The 23,738-nt window shown below is 32.8% G+C and overlaps 2 protein-coding genes and 1 long non-coding RNA gene across 3 annotated transcripts in view; 2 read left to right on the forward strand and 1 right to left on the reverse strand.

The window, feature by feature from the left end:
• Nucleotides 1-7,768, forward strand: part of LOC118198220 (nose resistant to fluoxetine protein 6-like) — a 90,347-nt gene extending 82,579 nt beyond the window's left edge. The window contains exons 13-15 of the mRNA XM_035369842.2: nt 3,667-3,853; nt 4,573-4,715; nt 7,467-7,768. Of these exons, the coding sequence (XP_035225733.1) occupies nt 3,667-3,853; nt 4,573-4,715; nt 7,467-7,694 (558 nt within the window). The 3' untranslated portion in view covers nt 7,695-7,768. The remainder of the gene's footprint in view (nt 1-3,666; nt 3,854-4,572; nt 4,716-7,466) is intronic.
• On the reverse strand, nt 5-14,828 carry LOC118198222 (uncharacterized). Its single transcript, XR_004759719.2, has 3 exons — nt 14,602-14,828; nt 837-925; nt 5-148 (listed from the first exon to the last, which is right to left on the reverse strand). It is a non-coding gene; the product is annotated as an uncharacterized LOC118198222 (long non-coding RNA).
• The window catches only part of LOC118198221 (uncharacterized), a 40,920-nt gene continuing 26,893 nt past the window's right edge, over nt 9,712-23,738 (forward strand). The window contains exon 1 of the mRNA XM_035369843.2: nt 9,712-9,948. The gene's annotated coding sequence lies outside the window, so the exon portion shown is untranslated. The remainder of the gene's footprint in view (nt 9,949-23,738) is intronic.

Raw genomic sequence — 23,738 nt, forward strand, 5'->3', positions numbered from 1 at the left:
CCAACCATGCATTTTGTTTATTTGTTTCACATCTTTTAACATTCAAGTCGAATTTGATCACAATGCTTTCTGAATATTAAAGGTACCAATGTATCCACCATAGGTCATCATCTACAGCAAGCACGTCAAACTCTCCTTTTTCGGCAGCCTTCGTTTCAGTCCCAGAAAATAAACAAAAAAAAAAAAAAAAACATATAATTATAATATATTAATAAATATTGGAATTTCATCCAATATCGAGGCCTGTATACAACTTCGAGAGTTATGTTAAATGATATGTACTCGGAAAAAGGAAAAAAATCTCAAGGTCTCTTTATAAAACTATTTTCTAAACCGATGTTAAGAAAATGCCATCCCATTTACAGATGAAATTAACATAAATTCGAACAAAATTTCTCAGAAGTAGATAGCCCCGAATTTTCCAAACACTTGCTTGCACATTTCCCAGAAAGCCGCAGAATTGCATCCTACAGTAGGCACAGCAATGATATCCCGTTTGCCTACGGCTATTTTGATAACATTAAACGATGACCTTCAAATCAACAATGGACGTTAAATATTTAATATAAATATAAGCAGTAACATATAAATACTTATTTTTACGTCATTTTAATTAAGAAAAGTTGTTAAAAGTGGATTGTCTGCAAACATGATGAAGTTCGTTTATAAACGGCTTTAAGAAATTTTTAGAAATTTTAGAAACTATTTTCTTAGAAAATATTTACTATTATTATTTTACAAACTATTTCTATATTTTTCGAAACTATTTACCGATGTTGCACTTTTAATCTTAATACTCGGACAAACAGCATTTATAGGAAATTGACTGATATTACCTTTGAGTTCTTAAAAAAGTTTATTACATCATGTGCTTAGATTTATTTCAGAAAGCCCCAAGTAGGTATCTTCTGTTGTCTTCTTTCGTCTGAAAAAGAGAGATTTGGATTTTATTGTTCTCAAAATCAACAGAGGTACTAAAACTCTGCGTCAAATTGAACAAAAGGTAGCTTTTTTGTTTAATTTAGAAGGGTTCACTAAAATAAAAACTAAGAAGTTTGTTGAATGAATCCCTTAGTGCTATTTTTCAGCAATTTAGAAGTATTTAAATTTATTTTGACGTTATTTGGAAAATTGTTTTCGGACTGAAAAATCCATTCTACAGTATTTTTATAACTATAACCAAATTGTTGATCACGAAAAGCGGTATTTCTATGTTTCATATACAAGCAGACGAGACATAGCCACTTCAGTATCAGTATCCGAAGGATGACATTAACTGTGATCACATTAAGCGGCGTTTATTGTTCAATAGTATCAGGGTGATCAATTCTTCTCACGTGTAAAAAAAGGAACAAATTCCCAATGAAATCCACGTTCACAGACATTCTTCTGATATCTGTTCTGAAAAATCGCAGTACGAGCAGCAGGTCCCCAGACATAAAAAAAGTAGTCGCAAGAAAAAGATGCCAAGTATCGGGACAGAAGCATTATTTATCTATAATCCACTATCACGATTTCTGTATGTTTCTTTATTTTTCAAGGAACTATAATATTAGGTATTTACTAACTTTTTAAATACATCATTGTGTATTAAAATCAAATTTTTAACTTTGCGGCCGGCACTATTTTACACTGAAGACTATCCGGCCCATTTGACATGCCTGATCTATAGAGACAGGAGGAGAGGGAGTTTTGAGTTTTGGAGAGATTAAAAGATAAACTGTGCTGGTGTTTGAAATATCGATATAAAAAATATCTCACGTAAACGCGACTGAGAAATGGCGTCGAAGAATTCCTAATCAACTAACCTTGTAGAGGCATTAGGTATATTTTCGAAGAAGGAAAGATGAAAAATTAGCAAACGCCTTTGCCGGTAATCGAACCACGGACCTCTGGAATACCGGCCCAGCGTGCAGAACCACTACATCATGAAGGCACGCTAGGAAGGCGGGAGAAATACCTTATATACTCCCCCTTTTAAAGGACGACTAGAGTTTTAGGGGACCCAGTCGCCAAATCCTGGGTGAGGAGAATCATCATTCAACGCCCTTTTTAGTTCGGGCGCCACTGTAGAGAGTTTCGAGCTAGGTATAAAGTCCTCGACATGGGCATCCTCAGAAAATGTTCAGGGGAGGACTAGAAATAAATAATGGCATCAAGGAATTTTATTTAATTTTTTAAGGGGGGAGGGCTTAAAAATAGATTCCAAATCATAGTATTGCTTCAATAAAAAACAGAAAACTGGAAACGAATAATTAAATAAGTAAAATGTTATTTACAGTTTGTTCAGTGCAAAAGTAAATTATGGAATCAGTATTATAGTATCACACACACACATGTATTGTGTAAAACGCATTTTTTTATTTTCAATTTTAAACTTAAAGCTATCACTTTTGCTTAGCACTGCTGTGAATGGAAATGAAGAAGATATTTTCTGCCAAGAACTGACAAATATGTTGAAATAAAAGACTACGACATTCACCCGGAGACTTGCGTCACAGCAAAGATTTCGGAAATCCGCAAGAAAATTCCGAATTCAATATTGAGGAATATGACCAGCATATATTGAGATTAACCTATAATATCATTTGGTCGATCAGTTTATTTATGATTTATGTTGAAATTGTACATAAGCCAACCAAGCTTAAATAGTAGAAAATATGTTAACATTTATCGTCTTACATCCGGAACTAGACGCTCATTAAATATTTACCCGTTCGTATAAAAATGTGTGTGGGGGAGATTCGACGATTCGGTAACAGTGTCCGAAAAATAACATTAAAGGCGATCACATTAAGCGGCGTATAATGTAATATATTTAGAAGAATAATGTGAAAGAAAAGAATTCGATTAAATTATTATCTCTTGGAATACCTGTAAGGATCGTAACCGACATAAGGCACAGGCAGACTTGCATAAGCATAAGACAAGATATCGGCATAGAATCAAAATTGGTTTTGAAGATGTCTTTCGATCCTGTGCCGCATTCCCCAAGTGTCATCGATAAACGACTCGAAAGGGAAGCCTGCTTGTAAAGTAAGCAGAGAGTAGAGGTGTAAAGGAAAGCAAATGTAGTAAGAGGTATAGAGGTGTAATGTGTTCGTGGTAGGTGTAGAAATGACCATTTCTTGATCACCTCTATTCCTTCTTAGTTTAGTAAGAAGACCCACCTGGGCAATGGGTGAAGCTCCAGGACAGAGTATGAGGCTTTTACATTGGGTCTAATGATGCACATCGAATTTTCTCCTTCTGCTTAATATGGAGTTGCGGTCTATGGGTATGATCCCACATATGCCTTGGTTGAAAGGAGCAGGTAAACATTTAGTTATGGTTTAGTTCCTAGTATAAGGCGAGAAATACTATATCTTTGGTTATGCGAAAAAGATATGCTATTGTTTTACTAGTATTATAAACGTAAAAAGTCTCGATGCTTTGCAACCAGATTGCCAGATTTGCCAAACAGGATTAATGCTTCAGAGAAAAAATGATAAACGAAAGTAATTCCAAGTTTATGCATATTTATTAACACAGTTATTTTGATTCTGCTGCACTTTCCCGCTTCTGTCTAATTGCTTTGTCTTTAAAGAAGCCACGAATTTTAATGCTAATAGTACTTTTCATGTTGCAAACTTAGTGTTTAAAGCATTTAATTCTCTTATCTTTAAGACTGTTCAAGTACTCGGTTGGTGCGCAGCAATAGCCTGTAATTTAGCAGTGCTATATGGTGCTTTTGAATGGAATCGAGGGAACCTACCAAGTCGGGTAGTTGACGTCACATACGCCATGTTCCACAGAACGGCTTGGGCCTTGGGAATAGCATGGTTGGTATTCATATCAATCACTGGAAAAGGAGGTACGTAATCAATTCCTAATTTTACTATTTAAGCCTTCCTACTTTTGGAACACTTAGTTAACTTTTATTATCTTACATAACTCATATTTTCATTTCTGTGCTTTTAAATCAGCTTTTTTGTTAAAAGAAAAATTAAAACGCTTCATAAAGCAATATATTTTCTTGGCAGAAAAATTAAAAACCTTTTAGTAAGGATTTTGACCAGTTTTCTTTTAATTTTGCAGATTATGTGTTTAAAATGCTTTATAACAGAACTTATGTGTTTAAAAGTGCTTGGTTCTAGAAGTTCATGAATATAATTTATGTTGCACAGTTTACTTCAACACCATCGAAAATCATATGTTACCGAACTGAATGTTCGTAACTCGAGACACCGTTCATCTTTCGAGACTTTTTTGTTCAAATAATTTGTTCGTGAGATGAGACGTTCGTGATTCGAAGTTCTACTGTTCTTTTTAGGTTAAACCAGAAAATTTAAATCTGTGTATATAAATCGTTAGCTTGTTATTCAAGCCTTGCGAAAACTGCCTTTATCTACGCATATATCTTTATACCCCCCCCAAAAAAAAACTATAAAATATGTTATTTTTGACTCTTTTATTTTCTTAGTGATATACTTATAACTTCTATGCTGTGCATTATTAATCATATTCGTCTTTACAAAATTTTTTTATAATATACAGTGCAAATGAAAATAATAATGTGTATTTCCTTAACAGGTTTAATAAATAGGTTTCTGTCCTGGGAACTTTTTATACCCCTGGGTCGTCTTTCTTATTCGGCTTATATTCTTCACTTCCCTGTTCTGTGGGTCAGAAATGGTTTGCGAAGAGAACGCCTTTATTTCCATCATTATGATATTGTGAGTATCAATGACACTAAAGAAAACATATACAAGCACATATAAATATTTGTATTTATTTGCTTAAATTTTAATTTTTTAAATATATCTCGCGTGATACTTATTGTTTTTATCTGGATACTTACGTATTAATGCAAGCACCTTAAAATGAGTAGCCAGATTTTCAAAATGCGCCAAACTGTGGCAACCATATGCTTGACAAAGCTTCAGTTTTTAGGTTATTAGATTACGGCAAAGCACTCGAGGGCTATCTGCCTTAAGAGATTCCTTAAGGCAGATAGCCCTCGAGGAGGACCTTCGCGGAGGACCTTTTTAAGGGAAACTGGCTCGTATACACGTTACACATGGGGAAAACCACGAAAACACCCATGCAGCTAGCCCGTTCGCAGCTTCAGTTTTTAACAAACAGTGATGTTATTTTCATATGTGCTCATTTTATTGCATTTCAGATTCTAACCTTTTTCATTGTGAAAGTGAGATGTTTTTAGTCTTATATTCAAGCTTTAGGAATTTTTCTGCAATGGGAAAAAACTGTAGTAAAGTTTCTCCTGGAATGCAGCATTTTATACCTGAAGGGAACAATACCTTGAGTCTTTTCTTAAAAAGATAGCCACGAAATAAACAAAATTTCGTTTCTAAATAGGATTATAAATTGATTTGAGGAATAAATAAACTAAAACGTGCAATATGTGTGTGTGCAAGAAATAGTCCTTTTGCAATTATGAAGCATTCGTTTTATTCTCTAAAGAAACGCTAAACTGTGCCAAGGTGGTCTTGCCATAATACTAAATACCTTTACTTGTTTATTTAATGCATTTTACATAACAATTGCATTGCGTTCTTCGTTTAATCCAATTCCGGTTCACGTATTTTATTTGTAAATACTTATTTACAAGATTATGTTATATAGCTTGTTATTCTGAATCTGTTGAGGTTTGAATTGTAAAAATGTTATGGAATAGAAATGGGGATGTAAACAAAACCTTCCTACATTCCTTAGCGACATTTGGGGACATCTTATTAAGCTAGCGGTATTTAGAAAATTTCCGGAAAACACATTTTCAAAATTTTCTTAATAGAAATGCTTAGGCAATCGTACAAATACGCCTGCGCTGGTTAAACAATCGTTATTTTGTTTAATAAAGCGCCAGTTTCTTTCAGCTTATCGAAGAAGTTATTCTTCGAAGATCTCTTCGACCCCATAGTTCTTAACAATGTAGTAATCAGGAAATATTTTGAATCTTCTTTTCCTTTCTGGGCTGAATCTCGTTAATTAAAATGGCAGGTGAAAATATTTCGAAGCCAGCCACTTCGAAGGTACAACATTTAATATTAAATGAATAATAACATAGATAAAATAATAATTTTCAGAGCTTTCATTTCTGCAATATTTTTAGCATGTTCTAGGGAAACAAAAGCATCCGAAATACTAAACTGAATTTGGACTTGAATAAGAAACATGCTAATGTAGAATTTACAATTAGGCTAAAAATGGCAACCTTATTTTCCCGTAGACTTTTCAATAAAACTCTGTTGTTTTAAGGACGATCAGTTTAGGTTTACGAGCATGATACGTGACAAAGCTTTGACAGTACTAAGAGTTCAAATGACAAGAACGCTGTGATAGTGTCAAGACAGGCAGACGCACTCGTCTTTTAGTATCAAAGGTTAGTATAGTGCTTAGGATCAGCAGCGAGTCGCTCAATAAATTCATATCGGAACACAAATTGTTCCCTTCATATTTGGCCATATATGCATGTTCATGTGGCCAGGAATTTAACGCGGACCAATGTTTTTCAATATCTTAACACTCAGCAAAGCACATGAGAAAACTAACTGCCGAGCTCTGGCGTTCATGAACCAAAACTACCAACAGAAACGTAAGTGTCAAGGCAAAGACTGCTTTAAAAAATGTCACTTTGTACGTCTAATTATGCCTTTACTTCACGGCACGTTTACATTAAGAACGCAACTCAGTGTATTGTAACGAGTAATGAATCAACTCAGTGTATTGTAACGAGAATGAAGTTTACAGTAATGAATTCTACTGTAAAGCTAATATATCCTATTGCATGATTTATATATTTCACTATTAGGTTCATGTATCACAATGCATTGTTAATGTTATTGTTTTGCAAAGTTAATATATTGTAAAATATTGTTAATGAACCGTATGGTATGAGTAATACACTGTACCGTATAACTAATTGTATTACATGTATTTAATAAAATGTGCTTCATGGTCAATGTATTGCATTATAAAACGAGAATTAAATAACGTCTTTGAGTGGACAATTCAAGCTGGATGTGCACCTATACCTGTAGTGTACTAAATGATTAAATAGACTAAGATTTAAGCTCTAAGGCATTTACACAAGAGAGTTATTGTCCTTTATTTCTTTTAATACCCTGAACTATTCTTAATAAGTGCATATAATGTGAATTTATGAAAGTGAAATGTTTAATAATGTGTTTAGCCCAATTTCTCAAAAGAATGCTCTCCAGTCGACTGTATTTAATGTTTTTTAAACAACTCAAAAGCTAAAGGAACACTCATTAAAATAAAAGGGCTTATGAATTCTACAAAACGGAAACCTTGCACTTTGTCTCCATGGCAACACATTCTGTCGTGTATCTGTGATTCACCACAGGTCACGTGCATACAGTTTTAAATGCGCAAGCGCCAAAGCAACGCTTTAATGAATTACAAATTACTGCTGAAATTAATATTACTCTTCCTTTTTTTAACAGTTTTATGAATTTCTGGCCACATTGGCACTCACTCTTTGCCTTTCCATAACATTCCATCTCCTGTTCGAAGCTCCTTTCTTGAATTTGGAAGAGGTGTGGTTCCCGAAGAACGGAAGGAAAAATCAGAAAAAGCCACACGAAAATGGCGCGACTATTGTGCCAGTTGCGAAAATGGAGAAAGGTCTGTCATCAGCAAATACAACAGATGTGTTTTCGGTTCGGCTGTAAGTGCATTACAGAAGGACATTGTACATATGTATTAAGTTTTATTTTGTTTTAAGAAATAAAAATGTTTTTTAATATTATAGAGTAATTTATTTTAAAAAAATAAGTATTGAATGTGATAATGTCTGAATTAAATAATACGTTCAATATCCTCACTCTCTAAGAGCTGTTCGGCAGCTACTGTGCAATGACATGGTGCATTGTCGTCCATGGAAAGGAACTGCGGACCCATAGCGCCTCTAAAAAGACGCACATATGGAAGAAGAATCTCGTTACAATAACAGGTCCCGTTGACTGAACCTGCGTCGACGATGTGAAGGTCTGTACGACTATCAAGCATGATGCTTCCGCAAACGAGAACACCGCCACCTCCATACCTGTCCCTTTCAATGATGTTCGAGGGATGATTGCGGCTTCCCCGCTCTCTCCAGATGAGTATGCGATGAGAATCGCTACTCAGACTGAATCTGCTCTCATCTGTAAAGAGTACTCGTCCCCATTCATTGTCTCTCTAATTCCGGTGTTCCCGGCACCACAGAGAACGCCTTCTCCGATGGGCAGGTGTTAGAGGTACACACCGTACAGGGCGTCGTGCAAACAGACCACCACCGTACAGTCTTCTGGCCACGGTAAAACGCGATATCGGTCGTCCAGTCGCCTGTGTCGTGTGTCTAGCGATTTCTCCCGCTGTCTGCCGCCTGTTTCTTCTGGCCTGTAAGGCAATATACCGGTCATCTGCGGGTGTGGTTCCTCGTGGACGACCACTACTAAACCCCCGGATAGCTGTTCCTGTAGTTTGAAATTGTCTCCAAAGTCGTGAAACGATGCTGTGAGCAATTCCGAACTCTGCAACCACACTTGTCACACTGCGGCCTTCCTCCCACTTCCCAATGATTCGACCTCGGGTAAAAGCATCCAGATGTCGTCTAACAGATTGATTATTCGCCATTTCTCGCTGAGGCAGCAACTCGGTGTGATTTTAACTGCTGTACGGCGTGCAATCTCTTTGCCAGAAATACTGATCTTACACCGACAACATGCTTTATACTACTCAGACACTCCCCCATTACGTCTACCTGCATATCTGCGCATGTGCTACCGTACATCACCTTACTTAATCTCCTGATTGTCTCTCTTTCTGTCCGCTCTGCCTCTTCGTTCAACTGATATGCTAATTTTTCGACTTCGTCCTTAATTTTTGCACACCAGTGTATAATAGACAACAAATAATATAAAAAAAAAAATTAAATTCTTACTTGGGTCAAAAAAGAACAGTTTTAAAAATTAAATACAAAAATTTTATTTTTAATTTTAAAATTTAAAAAACTTTTAATATGTGAGGAAACTGTATTAACATCAAGTGTCATCGACTACAAGTTTAAAAAATTTATTTGAACTTAAGTGGATGAAAAAAAAGTATTTTATTAACGATTGAAAATTAATTAATTAACAATTAATTAAATAAAAAAATTTAAAGTCAATTCCTACTTAGGTCAACAAAGAAAAATTTTAAAAATACAAAAAAATTAAATTAAAAATTTTTAAAAATTTTAATATGTGAAGAAACTGTATTAACATCAAGTGTCATCCGCTATGTATTTGAACTTGAGTGGATGAATAAAAAGTATTTTATTAACGATTGAAAACTTAAGGAGAGTGTGAGCTAATAGTAAGAATTTAAAAAGATAATTTGAAGTATAAAAATATATTTGATGCCATTGTGTATTAAGAAAATTTTTAGTTCAGCTTATTTTACATGGACTACTGATATAGTTATTATTAAACTCCTGTGAAGTTTATTTTTTAAGCTAAATTACTATCTTAATAGGAAATTTGTTTGTAAAGTTTCAAAAAATAGTAACATTATACAGTTAAGAAATACATATCAGTTCAGTATTAAGTAATCATATTAAAATAGCAATTATTCATGAACATTTTACTTAATATATTGTTTCTATAACTCGTATTGGCAACATTATTTGATTTCAATCTTTAGAGTTTAGTCGTTGCAAAAAAAAAAAAAAAAAAAAACAGTTTTGTTACCGGAAAGATAAAAAAGAAAACTTTCAGATAACCTGAAAATAAAAAGAATCTTAAAGTTGCATTTGCTTTGTATCAGCGAAATTGCATGCGGAACGACTGCACATCATGTAACGAAAGCTTAAAAGAAAGAGTTAAAATTGTTTACCAAGAATTTTGGCATTACTGTTGCAATGGGATATGTTGTGATTATTCTCTGTTACATATTTATCAAAAGGTAAATTGTTTCTATTAAAGATTAATCGCTGATAATTGATTTATTTATACGTTATTTTATCTTTTATTGCTTTTCGTAGTGATTAATGTGTTTTCTTAATCTTCTATTCATCAGGTTAAAGTATTCCTTTTCATTATACAGCAGCAGATTATTTTTATACCACATTATAGTAGACGGTTCCACGGATTTTTGGCGATTTACGTTGGCACCATTGTTGGCGCGGTTTTTACAATCGTCAGTCGTCTTGAAAAACGCTGTTTTTACGTATTTTACGCGAAGTAAAGTATTCGAAACTTTAAAAAAATAAATATCGTTAAAAGCAACGAATTAATTTTTTGTTGAAAATGTCGTTGGTGCTACTTTGGTAGACGGTAGCACGGATTTTTAACGATTTACGTTGGCGCAGTTTTTACAATCGAACAGCCATCTTGAAAAACGCTGTTTTTACGTATTTTACGCATAGTAACGTATTCGAAACTTTAAAAAAATAAATATCGTTAAAAATAATGGATTCATTTTTTGATGAAAATGTCGTTTTTTAAGATGGCAAGCAAATGTAAATAAATACATTTACTACGAGTATAAAATACTTAAGTAAGGTTAAATTATTATTTTATAGCAAAGAAATAGAAAAAAACATTGCGTCAACGTTTAATTGGGTGAAAATGTGCTTTAGCCCACTGCTTGGCGATTTTCAGTAGCGGCGATTTTTTTTAAATCGCCAGTAAACGTTGTATAAACAAAGTTGCGAAGGCGGAGCTATGTGACGTTCATAAATGGGTTGGACTAAGATTGTGACGTCACAATGTATTCTCTACAGGTGTAGAAATAAGTATACTAAATTTTTTGTATTTCAAACTATTAAATACGGTAAGTGAATTGTAACAGTTATTAAAACTGTAAACAATGTCGCAGTCTCTCATACAGGGTGAATATTTTTAAGCTTTAGTATTTATACAAATAAAAACAGATTTTTTTAAATTTTAATTTCATATTGCGGAACATTTTAACTTCATCATCTTTACAAAATTACCTTATTGCTACGTAACGACACCATCTCTTACATACTAGTAAGTAAACAAGCTTCATTATTTTCTAAAAAGTTTTAAGCTTTATATTAATAAAAAAAGGAAAAATATTTATTATTGAATATCAACATCATACACAGCTTTCATTTCCATGTTTCTTAAATTCCTAAACCACGTTCTATACTTTCGTATTAGAATTCTACACATTAATAAATTTAAAAAATCTAATTTCTCACAATGAAAAAAAAATAATAATAAGAAAATATTAAAAATAAGCAATTTTAACAAGAAAAAATATTTTCACTTACCCTTTTCAGGAAAATAATCTAATAATTCTAGGAAAATAATAAGTCTTTTTGACAGTGACGGCACGTTTCCCTTGCATTTCCAATAAAGTAATAAATTTATATGTACATTCACTCACCTCTCTCAGCATCACAGATAAATCCATAGCGATTGTTTATTTAACGAAATATATGCAGAAAAATGACAAAAACACACAGATAAAACCACTCGATTGATAACTACCACATAAGAACATTCAAACGGCAAATGAATTAACTGCTCAAATTACGAAGTAAAAATTCCAAAAGAAATCGTCTGCTTGGAAATTCTTTTTAACTGCAAGTATAGTTTTGAAAGCATAAATTATCGTCTGCTACTTGACAATTTGTCTTCGGACATTTGTGCTCTCTCCGAAGAAATTTATTCGTGTATCTAGTTATTAAAAAACGCTGTGAAAGCCATGGCATTTCGATATCTAAAGCTACGATAGGTAATATTGTCAACGATAGGAAATTTTAAAAAAAGACAACAAATATAATGAAATTAAAAAACAAAATAAAATCTGAAATTTAAGATTTTACATTACGCCCCAAAGGTGCGTTTTTTTAACACTTTGCGTGTTACCTTTATTAATTAAATATCATGTTCTTCGCACTTAAACCGTAAAATTCAGTTCAACAGCAATATCACAAAATAATTTTAAAATAAGCATATCTTTAGATTTTCCGATACACAGTCTCGCGCGCTGGAGATAAAACTGTTTTTATCTGTAGAGCATTGTCATGAAACATTGACTATATTGGCTTTTCCCATGTACACATCGATCTATTTTCACTTAAAAAAACATCCCAGAATTGCACAAACTCAGCATCGCGCACAACCTCGGCATTGCGCACCACATTGGCTTAGCCCATGTGCACATCGACCTATTTTCACTTAAAAAAAAATCCCAGATTTGCACAAAACCGACATCGCGCACAACCTCGGCATTGCGCACCACATTGGCTTTGCCCATGTGCACATCGATCTATTTTCACTTAAAAAAACATCCCAGAATTGCACAAACTCGGCATTGCGCACCACACTGGCTTTGCCCATGTGCACATCGATCTATTTTCACTTCAAAAGACATCCCAGAATTGCACAAACTCGGCATTGCGCACCACATTGGCTATGCCCATGTGCACATCGATCTATTTTCACTTAAAAAAAATCCCAGAATTGCACAAACTCGGCATTGCGCACCACATTGGCTTTGCCCATGTGCACATCGATCTATTTTCACTTAAAAAAACATCCCAGACTTGCACAAACTCGGCATTGCGCACCACATTGGCTTTCCCCATGTGCACATCGATCTATTTTTACTTTAAAAAAAATCTCAGAATTGCACAAACTCGGCATCACGCACAACGTCGGCTCTGCGCACTGCATTGGCTTTGCCCATGTACATATCGATCTATTTTCATTAAAAAAAATCAGAGAATTGCACAACGTTAGCTTTCCCAATCTTCTAGGACAGAGCCAAAAAGAAATACAAATAAGCAACTTTAAAATGAACCATACAAGAAAAATTTTTTCACTTACCCGTTTCAAGAAAAATGTAAAGTCTTTTTGAGGGGTTTTATATATGAATTTATTTCAGGGGGAAACCCTTTTGGATCCCCCCTCATCTTTAAATAAATTTACAAACGTTTATACGGCGTTTCCGTAATATATGCAGAAAAAAGGCTAAAACCCACAGGGGGGGGGAACTCTTGATTAAAAAAAGAAACCACATAAGAACATTCAAACCGCCACAGAATTAATAAAAATAAATAAATAAATAAAATAAAATAAAATAAAAATAATGAAAGCTTTTAGATTTTACATTACGCCCTGTTTTTTTGTTTTTTTTTTTAACGTTTTGTGCGTTACATTTCTTTATCATATAATGTTCTTTACACTTAAACCATAAAATTCAGTTCAACAGCAATATCGCAAAATAATTCTAAAATGAGCATATCTTTAGAATTTCTGATCCACAGTTTTGCGCTCTGCACGTATTTTTTTTTTTTTTTTTTTTTTTTTTTTTTTTTTTTTTTTTTTCTTACTGTGTTGCAGTTGCTCGCTTTGAAATCTTTGAGTTTGCTAATAAAAATTTCGTTCAAGTTTTACAAAATATCAATCAGATAATAAAAAAAAAAAAAATTCCAAGTTTGGGCTTCCAGATGCCCGTATTAGGTTGGAAACGTATGTTATTCAAAATTTGATGGCTCTAGGTACCGTTGTTTTATCACAATGCGAGAAACATTTATGCAGATTTTTCATTATTTAATTTCTTTAAATATAACACAGGGCGATAACATTTAGTAGCAAAAGAATAACAACACAGCTTCAAAACATCGGGTTAGCCATGTTGGCGCGTTTATTGCCCATTGAAAAACAATCGCCAAGCAGTGGGCTAAACCGCATTTTAACCTTTAATTGGATTAAAATATTACTTAAATTAAATATCGAATTAAAAACATCACACCAACGTTTAAAAGAATTAAAATATTACTTAAATTCAAATCCTTTAAAAAAAGGTTTTATAGGTTATAATTATTTAACATTAAAACATATGTGGCAATAAATATCTTGGCAATTTTTGAAAATAGCGTATTAATTTTTTAATAAAAATTGAAGTATACAATTATAAAGTAAAAGAAAAATATGTACTTATATTTTTTTGAGTATTTAACTTGTCGTATATTGATAAGTACCAGAAAAAAAAATCGGAATCATAAATTAGATGTCATTGAAAAAAATTTGAAAATGTAATATAATTTAAAAAATGTTATCTAAGGAAAAAAATTGAAAAATGTAATCTAAGGAATTCGAAGAGATGAATAATAAAATTTTAAAATGGCGCGGTAATGCACAAATATTCAGTAACCAATCATGGAGCTGATTACAGCTCGTTAATGCACTAATATTCTGTAACCAATCAAGGAGCTGATTACATCACGAATAGAATTAAAATTACTTATATAATTATACATAATAAAAACATTTTTTTAAAAATGCAAAATTAAATTATATTTTAATATTTAACAGCAATAAATAATGTTTAAAATATTAGATTAAATTTATAGATATTAAAACCAATTACTTTTAAAGTGTGACGTCATTCATTACATCATCCACAACATAAAATTATATAAAATATCATAAACAATACAATTTTTATTTCAAATAAGAATGCAAAATTAAATTGATTTTTAATATTTAGAAGCCATAAATAATATTTAAAACACGGAATTTATGCATAATAAAACGCATTATTTTTTAAATAAAATGACAACAAAGTATCGGTTACCATAAATAACTTGTCTAGCATAAGTCGTCGGTTTACCATAAGTCGTATCGTTCGCCAAAATAAGCTTGCCAAAATCCGTGCAACCGTCTACCAAAGTAGTACCCTTTTTGCTACAGATATTTCAATCTTTACTCTTTGATAAAACGATTTATTACGCTAATGATACTTGAATATCATAAATCAATTTTTTAAACCTTTTGCGCTAACACATTAATAAGTACGAACAATTTCCGTATTTATAATATAGGTTTTAGCGACAGGTAGAAGAACTTCATAGTGTAATCTTGCTAAGCTTTATCTTAGCAAGATTTACACAATGAAGATTACACTATTCATCTGATACTGCATGAAATTTTTCCAAGGAACGTTTCATTCAGTCGCTTGCATAATTAATCTGATTCATATCATTTTGCAAATGAATAGCATTTAAATTTGAAGAAATACTTATTTACTGGCATTTTCAATAAACAGAGGTTTCACCGAACAATAATACTTTCACATCCGGTTCATATTGAGGTGTCTCATTATTCTTAACGTCATCTATTTATCAATAGCACCATTTTATAAAACACACAGTGATCTACAATTATGCAGTTATTCTAGAGTTATTTCTCAAGATTTCTCAAGCACATTGTATATGGTAAGATAAAATTTTTACTTGTTTGAAAACCAAAAGTCGGAATATTTATTTCATTTTCATTTAGTATTTCTTATTTTGATTTTAATCCTCCATTAAAATTTCTCTTTCTTCTTTGCTGTAGCAATCACCTAATGGTTTTTCCTGTAACTTGTTCTACAAAGCTAATTTTACTAAAATATGATGTGCACGTAAAATGCGCTGCCGGAATTTTACCTTTAAATATTGTCTCTTTATATATGTTTCCCATTTTAAAGTTTCTCAAAATAAGTTATAGAACTTCGCGAGAATAATTTTAGTGTGATAAGTGAGAGAATTCTGTAGGTAAAAAAGAAATCGAGTGATTCAGTTAGAAAATATTACGATGTACTAATCTTTAAATATTTGAATACAAAATGTTCTGTACTTCTATGTGCAAAAATTCTTGTAGGTATTTAAAAATGAATTCAAAACTTTAATCCTTTTTCAGTATCTATATTGCCAAGCAAAGCTGTCATTCAGGGAAAACAAAACAAAAGATCTTTAGTTAGGGTTAGCATATTTTAAGAATCTCGAAATATTTGTGTTCATTAGGGAAGGCATCTGATGTCGTCGAATCGAGTTCTGTATTGACGTATGTAAATAATACATGAGTTTTTATTAATGTAATACTAGAGTCTATCTATCTATATGTTATTTATCATATTTTTTGTAAATTCTTCATCATAGAACTTGTTACAATATATCGCTATCGTACAAATTTTCAGTTAGAATTTTAGGGTTAAGATCCTCTTTGAGGGCTTTGCCTAAATATGCCAGCTCGAAGTAGATTTATGTACACTTTTGTTTTCTTTTCTTGAAAATTTCTTGAAAAAAGTCTCTAATCTAACTTAATATTATTCGTTGGCAGAACTTATAATGAAGGAGGAACTATTAAAAGTAGCTATACCCCTTTTAAATTTGAATATAATATTTTCATTAACAACGTAATGTAAAACAATAAAGAAATATTATTAAATATAGTTTGAAGACAAAATGCACAATAATAACACCTTTGTAACAGCAGTTTCTAAAACCGTAATAAGAGTTATTATAAATGAAAAATAAAGAAAGCAATATATATTCCAATAACAGACACCCCTTATCCAATAAATTATTCATTACGATAAACATACTCTCTCTCCCTCAAGTATGAATCATGCTAAAGAATTTACAAGCGATCTTTTTTATTCAAGGACACTTTCATTTCGCCAGTTTCTCGGATGGAATAAAATGCGTATTCAAAAAGCAAGTTTTGTTTTCAGTTATATATATGACCATTTAACAAATAATAATCAAACTTTAAACACTTATAAACAATATCAAAGCAAACATAAAATAATTTCTACAAATTTTAATAACACTAAGAAAGAACTACTTTTGCTCTTTTTCTTTTAAAAAAGGTATGGATGTACCATATAATTGAAAATACGTATTTTATTTTCTCATAACACAGGTTTTCACAGGTATTTCACAGGTACATAATATAATTTAACACTTTGTAATTCTGTTAACTTCCGATTAATCAACTTACAATCTCAGTTAAGTATTGTTTACGTTAATACTAAAATATTTACAAAATTAACCGATTTTCATTCTATGTTAAACTATCATAATCAATGAAATTTTACACACAATAAATCTTCTACCGACTGAATAGCTGTTATACACTAAAACCAAGGACACTGGATTCATCTATCTTATTCCGGAGTGAATATTCAAAATGTTTCATATCACCAAGCGGTGATTTTTCTCCTTTAGTGCAGCTAAAGTTAGAAGAAAAAATTGAGCTCAAGTTTCGGTAAAGAGCACTTTTTATTTTTGAATAATTTAAAATTTTCGAGGCCCATCGGTTGCGCAGCTATTTTATTTTATGCAGTGTTGTTTTCACAGCTAGCTGTAAATTATTAAACAAAATTGACAACATTTAACAGAAACTTTAATATTAAAGGACATTTAATTTAATATTAAAGGACATTTAATTTAATATTAAAGGGCATTTAATTTAATAAATATTAAAGGACATTAATTTTAATATTAAAGGACATTTAACAAAAATAATTATACCTAAGCACAAACAGTACATACACGAAAGATACAGGACAAAACTAACAAAAGTAACCCAAAGAAATTTTACTCAGACAAAGGGAAAAGTCATATTCATGGATCTCCGCCGAAACTCGAACTGACTAGTTCCTAGTTCCGCTGTATACCGAGCCTAGCTTGCATTTATGCAAACTATGTGCCGGCTGATATGAAGTGGTTGCCCCTAATGGCCGATGCAAAGGCGAAATGCTTGACAGAAGCTGGGGAACTGATGATAATGAAGAGAGGGGTGACCATTTCTTATGAGAGACACGAAAACCCCAGAAAGCAATGGCAAATCTAGTGCAGAATCTGCAATGAGAGGAGTACGTGGGCAAAAGCAGAAATATGCAATTTTATTCCAGTCGTAAAGCTAAATGATAAAATTTTGCGCAAATATAAGCATGCAATTACAAGAATAAACACAGAGTCGCGTGATACGAGCGAGTAGATCGCTCACCGAAGTAGAGGCCCGAAGAGATAATAATACATCCTCTGTCAGAAAAGCTGCAGGACAAAGGTCGTGAAAAATAGAAAACTGCATTTACCAAGTAATGATCCTAGCGGCTATTAAAGTAGTCCCCTTGGCTATCTATGCACAACCGTCAACGTTTCTGGAGGTCTTGACAACAAGCAGGGATATCTTCAACTGCGATGTTTGCAAGCTCATTTGTCACAACCCGTTGGATGTCTGCAATAATCTTGATGAAGCTTTCCTTTCAGTCATCTTTTCGCTCATGGAAACACGGAAATAATCTTTAACACAAATGTGGGATCACGTCTGGCTCTACCCAATAGTTTAGCAGAAATTCTTCGTCTTTCCTCTTTCTGTTCATCTGTCAGTGAGTGAGGGACGATTCTTGCATTAAGTTTCCGTTTCCCTAAATCTTCGCGTAAAATCTTATGATAAAAATCACGATTCAAATTCAGTTCTTCTGATATCCTACGCACAGTTACACAGCGGTCTTCTTGCAATAACTGCCTTACACGCTCCACGTTTGCATCGGTATGTGCTGTAGACGTGAGAACAGCTTTGGGATCGTCTTGCACTGAATTTCCGCCTTCACGAAACCTTTTGTACCGCTCAAAAACACAACTTCCAGGAAAGTGCCCCGCTTGCATATGCTTGCTTGCTCTAGGTTTCACCGGAGGTTTCCCCGAGCTTAACGCAGAACTTAAATGTTCACTCTTTCTTCACAATCAGCATCCATTGTGCCCCTTAACGAATTCGACAGCAATCCGAACAGTGTGTTGCTAAGCGCAGCCCTGCCACATAGTAGGTTTCCGTGGAAACGTGTCCAAGTTCTGTCAAGTAAGAATACATAGCAGGTAACATAAAAACAACATTTGTTTCGTTCTAGTACTGCAAACTCTGAAATTGAAAAAATATTGCGCTGGAACTTTTCTGACAAAGGATGCATATACAGGACATTGTATTCATAACATACTGGCCAATGATCTGGAAGGGATAAAAACAGTGAATTTGGGTAATACTAGGATGAAAATATAGGAAGTAATTACAGATATTTATGAACAGTAAATAGTAAACACAGGGGAGACTGCGCCAGGATCACATGACTTGAGCAGCCGATTAGCAGATTTTAACAAAGTGCTCAATAAAAGTAGGTGATGAATATTTACCTAAAATATATACACGCAAATTATAAGATATGGAAAAGCATGGGATGTAATTCACTATGAATATTGATAAGATAAAATTTAATGCAAATAATGATAGTTAAATAAAACAGTACAAACCAAAGATAGTAGCTACTGAGTAGTATAGTAACGTTCATAACTTGAGAGATAAGCAAATAAGGATAATTCAGTAGGTGAAATAATCAATTAGGGAGTTATAAAATCAGGAGAAATAATGAGATTAAAAGGTAAAAAGTTCAACGTTCATAGAAAATATCCTGAAAACACATAAGAGAGCTACACAGGTTACATGACTGCTCCAGACCAATAAAAAGCTTTACGTCCAAGACTGAGCTTAAACGCAATATACGGTGAGTAAGACGCGTAAAACACATAAAAATCATACTAAGCATAGGGGAGTAAATACTGCAGGAAATTAGTAAATGAAAAGTTCTGAGTCTATAGCAAAAGTTCCAATTTCGCTCTGTGGGAGCGCTGCAGTATAGGGGACTGTTTTCTAGCGTTGGTTATAAAAGTTAATTTTCATCTTTTTGCAGTAGGTAGCTGATACCTGAAGGTTTATCTGAAGGTATTTTGTGTGTAGATTTCCAATTCTGCATTTATATACTGTGTCCTTATTTTTATATACTGTGTCTGCATTATATACTGTGTCTGCATTTATATACTGTGTCTTTATTTTTGCGACTGGTAGTATATATACACCTTCAGTTATAGAAATGTTTCAAATGACGCAAATATTCATGTTTTATTATTTTAAAATTTCAAAAAGTGAATTTAAAAACAAAAATTCCAGTTCTTTAATTTTCTACCTTGTCTCTGTTACTTAGATGTAGGAAAATTTTATATGCATTTTAAAAAGTAAAATGTTTGACATGCGTACGACAAAAATTAGCCCATATATTCCATTTTATTGAGTGATATAGTAAAGCGCATACTCTCACTATCACAGGCGGTGTACCTTAAGTTTTTGCCTCTCACATCTGTTCATTTGCTATCTCTCTATGTACACCAAAAAATCAATTCTATAAAATATCGAAACGACATATAGCGACATAAAGAAAAGATGTGCGTTAATTTTGAAATAAAGGTAAATTCCAACATTTTATAGAGTTGTTTTGCTAGTAAAACCGTAGATGGCATTCTGGAAATTTATTTAATTACCCTTCTCTCGACAGTAAAGTATTTATTCAATACAAGATACCCATTGTTAAGTCTTACATGGTTTTTAACTCATTTTTGTCTAGAAGATCTCCTTTCGCAATAAGTAATACTTACAGCACTTGCGAAGAAACTCAAAATAGAGTTATAATACTTGAAATTACTTTTGAAATTGCATTTTGGTGTAAACTGTAAAAGTTCAAAGTGGTTTCTCCTCTACCTCTCAGTTTTGTCCTCCCAAGCAGTAACAGAAACAAAACTTTGAAGTATTTCTTTCCCACTGAGTATTTTTTACGTCACTCCAACAGTAATTTAACTGTCATTTGCATTTTACATTCAAAAGTTTCGATAAAAGTTAAGGAAACATAACAAGAGAGTGAAAGTGTTTTATAATTTCTTCGAATATTCTGTCCAGTGTAAACCCAGTTCTCTCCTCAATTCAATTTCACATCATATTTCTGCATCTCTTGATTTTTCAGCCCACCGATGACTGAGGAAACGATAGTTCAATACTGGTAGTTTAACATGGGGTCAAATCCCAAGCATCTGGCTGGCTTGCCCTGTGTGGTTTTCCTTATACAAACGCAGGATCTGTAACGTTGTAAACACGTATCCATGACGAAACTTGAGCCAGTTCTATGTTTTAAGCCCTTTGTGCATAAGTTTAGTCTTGCACGAAGACGTTTCTCCCCTTACATAGGTAACTGTAGTGAACTTTGTTATAATTCAGTTAATTTCAATTAGTCTTTCTCCACTAAAAGCTTCATATGACTAACCCTCTGATCTGTTTCATATGAAAAATGCCGTCCACCAAAAAAGTGCTGGCCCAGCAGACCGCTTCCCTCTAGGTACCCAGCTGCACTTTCGTATTATCAGTTCATCGCCTAACTCTGATTGCTTTCACCGACTGAAGGCCAACTCAGAGACTGCAGACAAAGTTAAAACACGATGTGTTCGCATTGTTACTTAACTAAAAATGAAGTATCAGTATATATAAAACAGTTAATGTAGTAAAGTCAAATATAAAGTGTTATAATAAAAAGTTATTCTGATGCATAAGTAAGTAATATAAAAATGTTTTCTGATGTTCACTCACTAGTATTTCTACGGAGATCGTCGCAAAGATTATTAATTAATAGAATTTTTTTTTCAAAAAAGATATTTTATTAAGAGACATATAGAATTTCTGTTCTAGAAAAACTTGCAGCCTTCTCCATCTGCATACAGCTAAGTCTTAATATCTTTTTCAGAAATTAGAAATTTTAAACATGTCTAATTAATTAAATTTATTAAATTGAACTTATTTTTATATGATTGATAATGATTCTAAAGCAGGCGCAATCAAGCATGCGACATGTTCTCCTTGCCTCATTTTTCTGAGGTCTTTAGCTTACCTCGAGAAAATAACAAAATTATATCATTATATTATATTAATAAAAGTTGGAATTCTAGCCATATAAGCATATATATATATAAGTTTGGTTGCTAAAAAGGACTCTGAATAGAATCCTTTTATAAAAATACTTTCGTAATTGTAATCTGTAGTATTTTTAGAAAAGAAAACGACAAATCTAGGAAAACTAGTTTAAAAAATGTTTTGACATCAGACTGTAATTGAAATGCTTCAATTATTTGTTGTTGACAAAAGTGAAAAAACACACCTTCGTTTTTGTTCCCATCTTTAAAAAATCTGATGTGGACAGCACATGACTTCCTTATACAGCCTATAAAGTTACACACACTTTTGCTGAACTTCGTTTAATCTCATTTCTTCGAGTTCATTAGAAATATTGCACTCGATTTCTGCGATGAGTTTTATGAATAAGAATCCACGAACCGTTTTGCTGAGTATAGCTACTCGCAAAGGATAAATTAGGTCAGTTTCATATGTGCCGAGCTCTTCTGGATGTATGCTCAAATTTTGTTATGAAAAAGTGCTCAGATAGACTTCAGTTAAAAAAAGAAAAATTAGCATCATAGTTTCTTGTTTGAATAATTCATCTATGATTATTAAGGGGATGTACTAAAACCATAATTTTAAACAATGATCGAAAATCTGCCTATACTGTACACTAAGATTTCACCCTTATGCTCTACTGCCACTGCAGTAATTTTTGGAGAGTTTCGTTTACATTTACAGTTGGTTTAGACGCGCTAATTATCCTAGCATTGTTCCTCAGAAATTCTAAATTCATTTAAATTAGGCAAGCTTTCTTTTTTAATGTGCCTTTCCCCCAAAAAAGTTTCGTGTTAGCATCTAACTTTTGACTCAACATATATGCAAACATAACAGAAGCGAATCCATCTACTTCCCCAACACATTCACTCGTGCCATCTATTAAATTTAATATGGCAGATGATGACTCATTTTGCGTAACATTGAGTTAAGAAATCTCTTTAAACGCGCATATATTTGTTCTCTTTTATTTGAGTAACGTTCCTCTAACAATGACCAATCAAGGTATAATTTGCATCCGTAATAGCATTGGATTGCATGATTTGAAAAGGCATCTTCTTTTAAAGAAAATTTTACAACATATGATAAGTTTGAATTTTGATAAATACTGACTAAATACTGGCTTTGATTGGAATTTTGATAAATAAAAATATCTCGAAATTATAACCAATTATGTAAACTTGCCATTGAGAATATGTAAGGATATTTTTGACAGTTTTACATTTAAAGACTGATCTGACGTAACAAGAAAATTTCTAGAGTTCAACAGTTTTCCTTTTAACTCAGATTTCATATTGTCAATTACTTCAATAACTTCTTCATATTCACACTCTCACTATCTAGGATAAGTATCAGTTTGTTTTTCATTACAGACAAAGACCGAGATCGAGACGTTCAATATCCGGAATGATGTAAGATCCGAACTTAAGCCACCAACGACTTCTTTTTTTTTTTTTTTTTTTTTTTTTTTTTTTTGAACGTTTTCTTTGTATGTACCTCCCCCCCCACACACAATAACAGTCCAGATTCATAATCTCACTTCGGCACTAAATAAAATCTCAAACCGAAACATTGAAACATCTTTGATTTTACACCTACTTTATATTTAAGACGCCCAACCTGGCAAACCATTTTATATTATATTTTGCTTTCATCGCCGCATGTTTATCAACACAAGACAATTACGTAATGACTCATGCAGCGATGTCTAAACAATTTTCTTTATATTAATAATTGAATAACAAAGAGTACGGTAACCATTTATGTTGGCATTACGCTTGGCGATAATTAATACATTTAAGTAAGAAATGTTGATGAGGAAAAATTTAACAAACCTTTCTGTCCATGTGCTAAAAATAGATTTTTTAATGATACTCGTAGGCCAAAAGTTTACATTTAATGCTATTAGAATTAAGAGTTACTGATTTATTATTCACATAAACCCAGAACCTGCGTCAGGGCTCATATGGCCGCACCGAGCAGCAGAATTTAGGAAGACAAAATTTTTGGAATTTAGAGAAGCACCGAGTAACAAAATTAAGGGATAACAAAATGTTTATAATTTAGGGAAATCGCTGGGAACCAAAATTTAGGAGCGACAAAAATTTAGAATTTAGGAAAATC

This window comes from Stegodyphus dumicola, chromosome 4 (assembly GCF_044657685.1).
Source record: "Stegodyphus dumicola isolate Sdum_Otavi_A_Nest chromosome 4, ASM4465768v1".
Lineage (NCBI taxonomy): Eukaryota > Metazoa > Arthropoda > Arachnida > Araneae > Eresidae > Stegodyphus > Stegodyphus dumicola.